General features: G+C 34.7%; 1 protein-coding gene across 2 annotated transcripts; it reads right to left on the bottom strand.

Moving 5' to 3' along the window:
- Nucleotides 1-39: 39 nt before the first annotated feature.
- Nucleotides 40-10,939, bottom strand: LOC128889822 (proton-coupled amino acid transporter-like protein pathetic). Of its 2 annotated transcripts, XR_008460506.1 has the most exons (9): nt 10,528-10,939; nt 10,361-10,459; nt 9,648-9,798; nt 8,956-9,162; nt 7,470-7,915; nt 2,156-2,319; nt 1,744-1,925; nt 1,155-1,222; nt 40-766 (listed from the first exon to the last, which is right to left on the bottom strand). XR_008460506.1 is itself a non-coding variant. In XM_054147824.1 (8 exons), exons 1-8 carry the CDS (start codon nt 10,536-10,538, stop codon nt 695-697), a joined length of 1,332 nt encoding a protein of 443 aa, XP_054003799.1. In that variant the 5' UTR covers nt 10,539-10,935; the 3' UTR covers nt 40-694. The 2 variants fall into 2 exon arrangements, 1 of the variants encoding a protein (XP_054003799.1); XM_054147824.1 differs by lacking the exon at nt 1,155-1,222 and having other exon boundaries at nt 10,528-10,935.
- Between the last annotated feature and the right edge of the window lie 1,565 nt (nt 10,940-12,504).

A 12,504-nucleotide genomic window follows, 5' to 3' on the forward strand; every position in this document is an offset into this window, starting at 1 on the left:
TTGTCCATAAATTTTTATTATAATACAATCCTTGTGATTAAAAAAGAAATTAATTATTTTCTCATTAATCTTCGATCAAAATCGCCACTATACCAAGAACTGTTTTCATGACTATTCAACCATTCACACTTAGCATATTAAATTATTCATACGGAACCGATAAACCATATAAGTTACCTCTGGCAATTCTACTGAACGAATGTTACATGGTTTTATAGAATATATCTTGATGTTACCTCATTTACACAAGAATTTGTACATCCGCGAATTAAAGGTCTTCTCTTTGCGCTGATGCAATTGCAATATAATCGTATCCTATTCCGTTGCTGTGTATAAAACAATTTGAAATCAATCGCTGTAAATAAATTAAAGCAAGTTGTTCGAAAAGTTATTGTATTTTTACTTCCACATTCATTCTAGTCGACAAGAAAATGATATAATGTAAGCAACGTTGCCCAAGTCTTCGTGTACGTCTTACCTTGCGGTTTAATGTTCGGACTCTGCAACCATCTTCTTAAATTATTCAGTTTTACGCTAAAATATAACTTACACGATATTCTTAAATTTACAAATGAAACTTAGAGTGGTATGTATATTTCGTAATTACTAAAAAGTACAAATCTACCGACTTATAAAATTTATTGAGATTCCATGAAGTTCAGGAAAATGTTCATTTTCAGTAATTGACTGCTAATCAACACCCTTTCTCTTTCACGCCATTGTATTCTCTAATGATGGACCACGTACTCTCAATTGCTCCAAAAATCTGTCGAGAAATAAAGAAAGAAATTTTAATCGGTTGAGATCAGTTTTTCTTCACAGTATTCCTTATTTTAATGAATGTCAAAAGAAGAACAACAAAAAAAGTACATTTCTCCTTTAGTAGATATATTTTACAAAGAATACTTTCGATTTCATTGTAAATAAAACAGGATTGTAACATTAAAATTGATCTGGGCAATAAAAACATTAGGTAGTATTTACGTAAAACTAAATTACGAATCGAGTTTCATACTTCCTTTTACATTTTACGCGAGGAAATGGGTAATCGAGGCACGTGTTACAGAATACTTAACATTTTTCACGACAGTTAAATTGACGCGCGAGTTACGTTAAGTGCACGAAAGCAATAAAAGAGACTGCTGATAACTTACGACTCAAGAATGAAACATTGAAGAATAATATACAGCTTTCCCAAAGTTGATATGGTTTATTTCCGACGCTGTAAATAGACACCGACAAAGTGCGTATTACCAAAATTAAAATCTACTATCTCCTTTTTTCATCGTAATCAATATTTCACAACGGATCTGTTGTAAGTTCCCTAAGGATATCTATTGGTAAACTGATAAAATTCCATACCATAGTTCACACAGCAATCGCCTAAAAATCTGAAGATTGGCATTCTCTGTCAACGCTTTATACTGGTATCTCGTTATTAAAACGATAATGTTCGAGTTCCATGTACAATAAAAAAGCCCTAATACACACGTGATATATGATTTGTACACGCAGACGTATATTTATCTATTATTTCATTCCATAAGTACGTGTCGCATATTGTGTTTATATTTAATAAAAAAAAAAAAAACTACAGAAGTTTTATAGCGATGGTATGATGACTTTCCCAAAAAGGTGAGAAAAGATCGCAGAGATAGAGGTTTATAAAATGATGTGAAATGTTCAGGAAATGCTGAAAGTGCTTATGTTACGTTATTTGCATCATTTACTTTTGATACTTACCAACAGGAGCATCCAAATGAGGAATATGCTTATGTTCTTCGCTAAAAGAAGCCGCGTAGCCTCGTGCCATTTTGTTGCAGTTTCTATCAGTACGGGAATTAATAACATCACTGTGGTTACGCTTAATGCTGTCAGTAGTCCAAGAAGAGGAATCATGTTAGGGATAGTGATGGCTAATAGTGCTGTGAACAAATAAAGAAATAAAAACAATAAGAATGGGACGTATACTTTTAATTATTGGCATATTACATATAAATATTTAGAATATTTTGTTATCATGGCAGTTTAAAGATAGAAATTATTCAAAGACCACAATATTATTTGACAGTCGAGAAGAACGGAAGTACACGTTTAGAAAAGTAAAACATACTTCGCTTGATTTTATAAAACTTGTAGTTTTTATTCTACTTACTCGTCAGAAGTATTCCACTGAACTGAAACGCAACTTTGCCATAACTGGGAGTCTTAAATTTCGACTCGATCATCGGCCACAATATTGACATTGGCACGTAATAAGCTAACCCAAACGAGAAAAAGACAGCCAAACTAATGACTATTTTAATGGTTTGGGCGAGCCTGAAACAGAAGTAACAATAATATAGAACACAGAGAAGAAATCATTAAAAATTTTTAATTTATATACAATTTAAAAAAAAAAAATTAATGTAAGATACAAATATATTATCTGGTAATTAAAAAGGTTGTTTTCAGACACAGGGAACTATTATTTTAATAGTACCAGTCTGTGTTTAAAAAAATATATTTTAACCAAGTTTACTGATCATTTAGAAAAAATGACAATAACCATCGATGAGTCTAAGCGAGGACTTGGGACTCGGGATTATACTCCTTAATGATACTATGTTGTAAAGCGTGTGCATATCGAACATTTTTTACCTTTGACTGTGACCAGAGAGGAATTCCTTTATTTGCATTATCAGTGAAATTGATGAATCATTTCGGTGAAATCAATTATGACCGTAATGAACAGAAGAATGTACGATTTGACACGTAATTCAAATTAAATGCAATGTTAAATCGAAGGAAGAATGATAAGGTCAACCACTTTGCCATCTAACACGATACTGAATTTTAATCAAACATCATTCGCCACGTGACAAAAGATCGGATACAGATTCTGTCCAGAAGTTTCGATTATCATTTAATGTTAAATTGATCGATGTATTTTTATTGTCAGGCGCTTAGAAATCGCGACTCATTTTCAAGTCCCACGTTAATTGCGTTCTAAAATGCTCTTAAGCCTATCCCCTGAAAACCAGGAACTACAGGCGACGATTTCTCCATAAAATTAATGTCTCGAACATTATTTCTATTTTTAATAATAATCGAGTTATCCAGACGACCTGTCTTAAATGCCCCTCCTTTTATACACACGCCGTGTTGACAAGCCTAAAAAACGTATCTCACGTTTCCAAATATTGGACTATAGCACAAAAAGGGATTAACGACTAGCGCATATTGATTAGGAGCGTATGGAGTCGTATTCGCTTGGGATTTTTCCGAAAGTTGAATATGTTTCGTAAAAGGATTTTTAATATATTGCTAAATTTTCTTTAATGAATTATAATTGTCGAACTAGGAAAGAGATGGGAATGAAGTTTAACATGCTTACAGTAAAGAATTGAAGTAACAAAGGAAAATTTACGATCTTCTTTATGCAATCGTTCGTGACTCGAAAGGCTGTAAAATAATCCCTTGAGTTTTAATGGCAAGCCCGGACTCTTATTTTGAAAGGTACCTCGTTTCAAAACTAAAACCGTCATTTGTTCACTCCGGCATGCTGAAACACTATTCACCGATAAGGACCGACGTAGGCGAATTGATTTTTTAATCAAACCGATTAAACCGATTGCACCGAAAGTGAAAAGCGTCCAACGGAATGTACACGTGTATACAAATAATCAAGAGGCACTAGATAATGAGGTTTGCACGATAAGAAGCACCGTCGAGACCGTGTAAACAGTGATACTAAAATTCTCGAGGGACGCATGCACACGGCCTAGATATCAGATCACTGGACAGGATCAATGACGGGTAAATCGACATTATTTCCAAATTAGACGCAGCTCAAGAGTATCGCAAATTTGAAGATTGTTTTCAATGATGGCATATCATTTCGATCACCCGATACAATCATGAACTATATCTTTGCTATGCTATTCATTGCCATTATCACGTGTGTCATCGTGTGCGTCTCACGTCTCACAAACATATTACTTTAAGAGTACTATAAATTTAAATTGTCATAATCTTTCTGAAATGAAATGCTTAGAGCGTCATCGTACTTTGATTAATTTTTAATTTGCAACCATTCTGATCATTTTTCATTGAATTTCTAAGCTTTTATCGATTCGTAGAATTCCATTGACTGCTTAGTCAATGTTCCCATAAATGATAACAGTTCAATTGAAACCATTCTGATTAATACAGCAGTTATTGCCTCGTAGAATTATAATATGTAAGTAATAAAACGACTATCGAAGTGTCTGATTGCATCTGAGTATCTTTCACGATATTACAAAAAGCCTTTTCAGGTATTTACCGAAAACGTAAACAGAATAAAAAAGGTATTTGGCAGAAGTATTATTATCGTCGATGGGAGCTTACAGTAGCATGCTATCGTCTGTCGATGCTGAGCAATTCGTTTCTAAGCTCTATCATATATCACTCGTTTGCTCGAATATGTAGTAGAGGTGCAATAAATAACAAGAATAATAAAAATCATGCCCGTGGTATACTTGTATAAATGCAACGGATCAATTGAATCTCCGTAATCTGTAAAAGAATGTTGTTAATTAAACTCCTTAATCCAACAATATTAATCGATAACGACTATACTCGTAGAGACTTGTTGATTCCATCTACTTGACGTTCTGTAAACCCATGTTTCTCAACTATTTTCGGATTGTAACACCACCTCTGAGATTTATTTATCTCCAATGATAAACAAACTTTGTAGTAATTTTTTTGTTTTCATATCTCCAAAGGTATTTACAATTTGTCCAGCAAATTTTACATTCGGTAAATCGAGATAAGAATTTATGGAATTTAAACACGTAGATGATTCTCAGTGGAATTCATCTGTTTACAATATGAGGTAACATGTTAACATAATAGGTCTTTTTGATATTTTATACGTACGTATGTAGTATGGTCAGTTACTTCGACTAAAACTAAATTAGAAGCAAAGCATTTGGTCAGATAACGAATAATTAATTTTCATAATAAATAATTCGATTATTTCAGATAAGTACCATCGATATTATGTACTGTATGGGGTGATCCACATTTAAATATTTGGGACTGAATACAGGATATCTATACTTAATTTTGTTACAGAGTGTACTTCGATAGATTTATCAGCTTCAATGGAAATATTAACTTCGACTTTCATTGGTGTATAAATCCAATGATACGGAAGGCTTTCATAGCATAATAAAATTTTATCCTGCATTAACTACTCTGTTCAAAATACTACATAACATGGTATTTTCCAGTATTGTAATATTATCTCTCAATGGAAAACTTTGGACACATTTTTTTGTTAACAATAAAGTTTCAGTAATAGAAAGTCTAATAAAAATTATTCAATAATATTTTAAGAACTATGTATTACTTTGTTAGAACTGACAAACAGTTTTTCTCTACGTATGCCATTCAAAAAATGAGTTCAATTATAATTACTAAAAAAGGTCTTCCTCATTTATATAAAAAAAAAAAAAAATATTTTATTTTTAACAAAAGTACCGAAATAAAAATTCAGGTAATAATTTTAAATATTCGCTAACAATTCTATAATATCGCTAGAATATTTTCATAATTATGAATTCTTCTAATTTAGAAAGTATAGATGTCTGATAATGATCCCGTAGATTACTTACATTCAATTATCAATTAAATAGATAAAATTTATCTAAATAGCAATAATATCGGTATCGATGTTAATAATATCTAGCTACTTGGTGAAAGATTAGAAAATTTATAAACACGATAATTTGACGTACCACCACGCGGTGACCACTCCGTTTAATTACTTTTCGACATATCAGTTAATAGAAAGATTATTCAAACATAAAAAAAAAGTGTTCCCTTTAGATTTCAATGATTTTTCGTTTTCCAGATGCAATAAATATGTGCGCACATAGCAATTGAGAAAAATTACATATAACGAGCATCTGTTCGTTTTTAATTGAAAGATTCAGTTATCTCGAGAATGTTTGACGTCTAAGAAAATTCTCTGTTTGATTATCTGCTGCTGTCAGGAATGGAATTGTGCGTTAAGTGCTTTACACCAGTAGAGACAATATTTGTTATAGCACAGAATCTTGTCTGGATAATAACGTTTACTAAATACCAGTGGCGCATTCGTCAAATAGACGTACTAGAAATCCTATCTAAGTCTTTAAGTGATACAACCTTGTTTATCATTCGTCAATTTTAAAAAACACATTCGTTACTACTTAGTTTTCTGAACCTCTTTCAAAAAAATAAAAAAATCAAATCGCTTTCGATTTCACATTTTTTTAGTAAGAGTATCGTTATTACAATTAAATCAATTTCATTATATTAGTAAACATGTGTATGTTTTAGTTTCAACGCCAACCTAACCCATCGCGTGACATGATAGTACATTTAAAATTAATTTACACACATTTCTTTTTCACTTAGCGATTAGATTTTCTGTATCGCCATAAAATGACTTTCATTGTTACAGCTATTTTCGCATTACGTAAAAGTAAACATCGCCCCATCTATCATCTCTAATTGTAAGACAACACGTTTGTCTCTGTTGTAATGTAAAAGATAATCTGCATGACGCGTCAGTCATTAGAACAGGATAATCGGTGGACAATGTTTCCCTATGTTCTATTCCATCAAAGTCATTTTAAACCAATACCTTACAACGTGTCCGACATTCGTGTAAAACAGTTTTTTAAAAGGAAAAAGCCATAGTAACATCGCATGCAAGAATATTATCACATATATTCGTGCAGGAACCATTTATTTGAAATTGGATACTGTACGAATGCTTCTTACAAGTGTCTTGGCATTAGATAGCAGAAATCAAAAACTATACAACTCGTCGCATTAAAAAAAATCGAGTTTGTAATAATGTATAGTTTAAGGATAAACAAAAAATTTGTAATAGTACATATCACTTCATGTTTCAAAAAATAAAGTTTGCAATGACAAGCCGACAATCGATAACAGAGCAATTATACCAGCGGTACTTGAGATTGTAAAAGGATTTTAATTTATTCGTAGCGGTGAAAAACATATTAAAGTTACCACTTCGATATGGATTTATGTGTCAAGGTTCGTGAATCACGATACGCTTCCGGTTTTCCGATAGTATGACGCATTTTTTTGCTTAAGGTCGTCTAAAGCTCGATATATTACGTATCGATGAATTTATCTACTTGTCAGTTTCATGAACGTGACAACTTAAACGAAATGTAAACAAAATATACTAACTCGTTGACAGACATTCCCTACTGAACAACGATCTACACTACGTTTCCTCAGAAATCAAGCATTAATTTGTTAAAACTTTTCAACTTTTTGATTTGGATCATCCACAGGACTCGCTGGTATGACCCGGATTGATTCGAGCCTCGATCGCGCTACGACCACGCGAAACAACAAAGGTCTCGTCTTCTAATCCTTACAGCAAGAATATGAAATACATATTTAAATCGACTCACGTTTCCTCGATCGGGAGATTCTTGATCACAGTGTCGCAGGTATCGAGCATGTACTTGTTGTACCCCAAAAATCCGAACGCTGTGTACAGGCAGGTATTAAGCAACATGTTGAACGTTATCAGCCGCGGCAGGTGGTGCGGGTTCTTCATCGTGTTCTCCAACGGCATGTACATGGTCACGTTGTGCAGAGCGTACAGCATCAAGTTGCAATACATCGGCACATGCAACACGTCCGTGAACGTTTCGAGCCTTCCAGGATCGGGGAAATTGTCCAGCAGATAGTAAAGGGTGACGCAAATGCCGACGAACATGAATAGAAAACCGATTATGGAAAAAGGTGCCAGGTACGCCAGGTTTGGCACGAAGCCGAGTCCGCAGACGAAAGGGAACAAGGCGGCTATGTAGATTCGCGCGTCCATTTCGAACCCAGAAAAGAACTCGATCACCTGGAAGAGAAGGTTGTTGAACGGACATCGCACTGATCGGATGGAAAACGAAAAACAAGAAAAATGAAAGAAGATAGAAGATAGAAGAAGAAATGAAATATAAGCTAACGAATAAAGGAGAGTTCATTATTAAAGAGAGTAGAGGGTCTGTCTCCTCGTGGCAGAGATGGTAAGGTTAGTTGATCCACCAGCCAAATGACCCAAATGAAATCATGCAACGACGAGGGAAAGAGTAATAAATTTAAGGATGTAAATTTCTCTGTTCTGAAATACAGAAAACAATTTTATCTGTCTATAGAACTAAGTAGCAATGAGCTGAAGCTCGAGCTGCAGAACAGAATAAGTCGAAATAGGCCTAAACAACGCGATAAAACGATGCAAATTATAAGTTTGTTTCAGTTTGCTGCGTTTCGTGAAATGTGAATAAATTAACAAGTTTTTAAAGCAATGAGACCATGGAAAAAAAGAATACGGTGAAGATTGAAGCAATTGAGGATTGAATGATGTTTGGAAGTCATTTGAGGAGGAGTTAAAGCATAGCGTTCATATGATAATATTCAAACATGCGGTGTACAAAAGCAACGAGCGTGGCTGAAAGAAATAAAAGAAACTTATTATGTATTCCGAAAGTGGTTTCGTAAATGCAGCGATAATACGACTGTGGCCATGCAGACGTTCTTTCGATATGCATCGATGAACCGAAGTAAAAAAACACTCGATCGAAGAAATACGAGGCTATATTTTGTAATTAGGAGTTTGTTTTTGTCGAAATTCATTGCAAATGTTAAATCATCTATGAGGTTCGCAAGCTTTTAATCGATTTCTTCTAAAGTGACGCCTTAAATAGTGTTTTAAATTTCGTGTCTAAACTTACAATTATTTCGTTCGCGGTAACAGAATGAAGGACGCTAATTAGGAATATACTGGGCGGTTAATTATCTCTGGTTTCGTTGATACTGTCGATAGCCATTGAAAAATCGCGCCTGACCTCAGCCTGAATATCCGTCAATGGGAAAAGGACCTTACGACTCGTTTCTTACTTGCTGAAAGGAGGTGGCAACGTAAAGTATGTATATGACGGCACCTTGGAAGTGTACAAAACAGACGAAAATGTTGATGAAAACGCCAAACGTTTTCCCATACTTTCGAATCCATCGGGGACCACTTTGGAACGAGACCTCCGCCGTTTGGGCGAAATCCAGCATCGGTATGCGATTGCGCCTGCATAACACCTGAGCGCATCGCACCTGCATTCAGAGAACTCGTTTTCAGACGCTATCCCACGTGATCTTCGGTGCAGTCACTCTAAGCTAATGTGCATGGGATACTATGGAAAAAGTCAAGCTGATTTTCAGTAGAACAAAGTGCTAATTAATTCAGTATACGAGGGTCGTACGGAAAGTAAGTTTAACGATTGTTAGCGTTGGTCTTGGTGAGAAGGTAGAACTACAAAATTTTAGGAACATGTTCTCTCATCTATTTCGATCAGTTTCATGTGCTGTAGACTCTGGTCTACAAATATTTTTTAAATGATCTTGTTTTTGTGTTTTGACCACTCTTTCACAGCGTAATTAGACCGTTAAACTTACTATCTGAACGACCCTCGTAAATAATTTAGTATATTCTCGAGTACGTAATTATTTCTCACGAAGCAACCATTAGAGGTATCAGTTTAACTTAATTGTCCCACAAGTCTGCAATTATTAGCAATACTAAAGTATAAGTTACCCACCAACACCACGACTGTGTGGGTGCACGTCAAGCCTATAAAGACACTGCAGATTATTGACATTACGTAGCCTGTTCTCCTGAATCCGTTAGGCAAGAAAAGTATTCCATTTCCAATGGAGGTCTTCAATAGATGCATGAGTACGGCGAAGTCCCTGAAATTGAATTAATAATGTAACTATCTCTACGCGCAGTTCTTCTCGCACCATTTGTTTCATTTATCTTGCTCATATATACAATCCTATCTTTCTTGCAATCTACCCATCCTGAATGTCGCTTTATCTTTATGTGTACAATCTCATCTTTTCCGAACGTACTCAATAATTTGTGTATTTTTATCCATTATTTTTTTTTTTTTTGAATTTTTATCCATTATTTTTTGATTTGTGTATTAATTCTCCACGTGAAAATTCTGTCGTCCACAATTCTAAATTATGAGAATCTTTTTATTTTATTCGCCACGTATTTACACCATTGATATTTCGAAACATATTTTGTCATTTTTATCCCCGCCCTAACGAAACAGAATTCGCGACGTCTAGCTTCAGAATTTTATTCGTCAGTACTCGGTATTAGAAACGTAAAATATCTGCCGATGGCGAATGTATTGAGTATTGCATTATTTATGACTATGGCCGCAACGCACAGTCGTTGTTCGTCGCTCGTCGAAGGAACGCGTCGAAGCTTCTACCATTAAAGAAAAATTTCGATCCTTACGAAGTCAGGGGTCCTGGGGGACGGTGCGCGGCAGGATCGTATTCCTCTTCCTCATTTTCACCCCTGCTCGCGTTTTCCGCGTTTCTCGTCATAACTATCCTGTCATTCAGAAAGAACGCAGAGGTAAGTAAGTAAACGTTACGAAGCTGGTACTCGTCGGGTCTCACTTGTCGGCCATATCACGAGTTTCTCGGTATTTACTCCGCAAGGTCCTTCCCCTCCCCTCTCCTTCGATGAAATATCCGGAAGTTTCGTTCCTCGACTTCCAACGATCCCCCGACAGGTGAAGGTAACTGAATTTCAATCGACGACCTCGTCCACCGGCGTACAATAACCGGGATCCGTGATTTGACCTGCGACGATTCTCGCTGGGTTGCTAATCACTCCGCGACAGCGCAATAAACGATAACGTGAACGTCCAAATCATTTTACGCAAATCGGTGCTGCGCAGTCGAAGCTTGAACCTAGGATTACAATTAGGATTATTTAATGAACTTCGACGATCTTTGACTGCGTCTAGTTTTCATTTACATAGATAGGACGTAGTTATTTATGGCACGAACGCGCATGGTTTACTTTTACGTGAACGTTCCGAACGTTGGTTTTACATTGGGACAAATAGAAAGCGAAAAGTATCGAATATATATATATATTTAAACGTTTTAAAGGTGGGATCGATTTTATGAATTTTTTAACCTTCTATAGGGCGACTTTTGTTCTGCGAACAACTTGCGGAGGATTAGTTTGATATTTCAGGTTGGTGGTGCCACCAACCGCCATCAATATTATTATCGATTATCAGACTTTAATTTTCCTATTCTTCCTAAACTCTGTCTGAAGCTATTACTTCTAAAGCCCATTCTATGCCAAAAGAGTGAAATTTTCTATAAATGAATTACAGTCATCAGTTAATCTCAATAAGTGTTTTCGGTAATAAATTTGGTCTTTCAATCCAATTAAAACGTGATAAATATCTAGATATCCTCAATAGATACGTACTTTATACGTACTTAATAGATATATTGTTTAATCAAGATCTTAGATCAACAACCAATCTACGACATTCTGTTCTAATAATATACTTTTCTAAAGGAGCATTCCTTAATAATATGTTTATATAATCATACTGCAGAGTGCATACATATGTAAATTTTGAAATCTAAGTTACGGTACTGAATGTAGTATAGTCTTCACTTTTATTAGGGTTTTGCAACCGACTTCCTATTTGCTTGGTTCTTAGCTGATCTGGTCTCTGTAATAATAAAACAATTTTCTTGTCAGATACGATTTCACTGTCATCTGCATCCTTACGCTTCAACTATCAGACAATCTCAACTACCGTTTCATTAACTATGACTGTAGTTTGAATTAGGATAACCTTATCAGCATCATTAAAATCGTAAAATATCTTTAAATGAAGATCCTCTCTTACAGAGCTCGCGTATGCAATTATCATGAGCTGTAATTTGAGTATAATGAATCGATGACAGGTGTGTATACAATCCATTTTAATCGCCTAAACTGTTTCCTACGGATTAACATGCACATGAATATCTAGACAGCTCTATCAACGAGTGACTAATTGATCAAGGAAATGAAGAAAGGATATTTAATCAATGTATTCAATCTGAACACAAATATTTCTTCTCGTCAGATATTAATAAGCTTATTGTTTATTGGCATGACTGTGCAGAAGTCAATGGCACTTTTTAAATATTAATTATGGCATTGAACTTCTGTAAAATATATGTAATAATTCCGGCACCAATCTAACGTATATGTTCAAGCAGTGATAACATGAATTTTAAGTTTTCTTAAATTCGTAGAATAATTACTCGCCATACTTGATTAATAAACCATGATGCAAAAAAACCTTAGTAAATGTTTAATCGTCACAAATGCACATGGCATGACGATGTGACTGGCATTAAGGATAAAGGAAACTTTACTAGCCTGAAGGTAGTAAATTAAAAATACTGATTTGATATAAAATGATTTCAGCTTGAGAAATGTTCATTTGAAATTTAAAAATATATTTATGAATGGCTAATTGACCAACACGAATTTTTTAATCGTTTTGCATTACTTGTAAATCAAATGAAATAAACAAGGAGATGTTTTATTCATTATATTATGACAAAGAG

Source organism: Hylaeus anthracinus, unplaced genomic scaffold, assembly GCF_026225885.1.
Source record: "Hylaeus anthracinus isolate JK02 unplaced genomic scaffold, UHH_iyHylAnth1.0_haploid 11997, whole genome shotgun sequence".
NCBI lineage: Eukaryota > Metazoa > Arthropoda > Insecta > Hymenoptera > Colletidae > Hylaeus > Hylaeus anthracinus.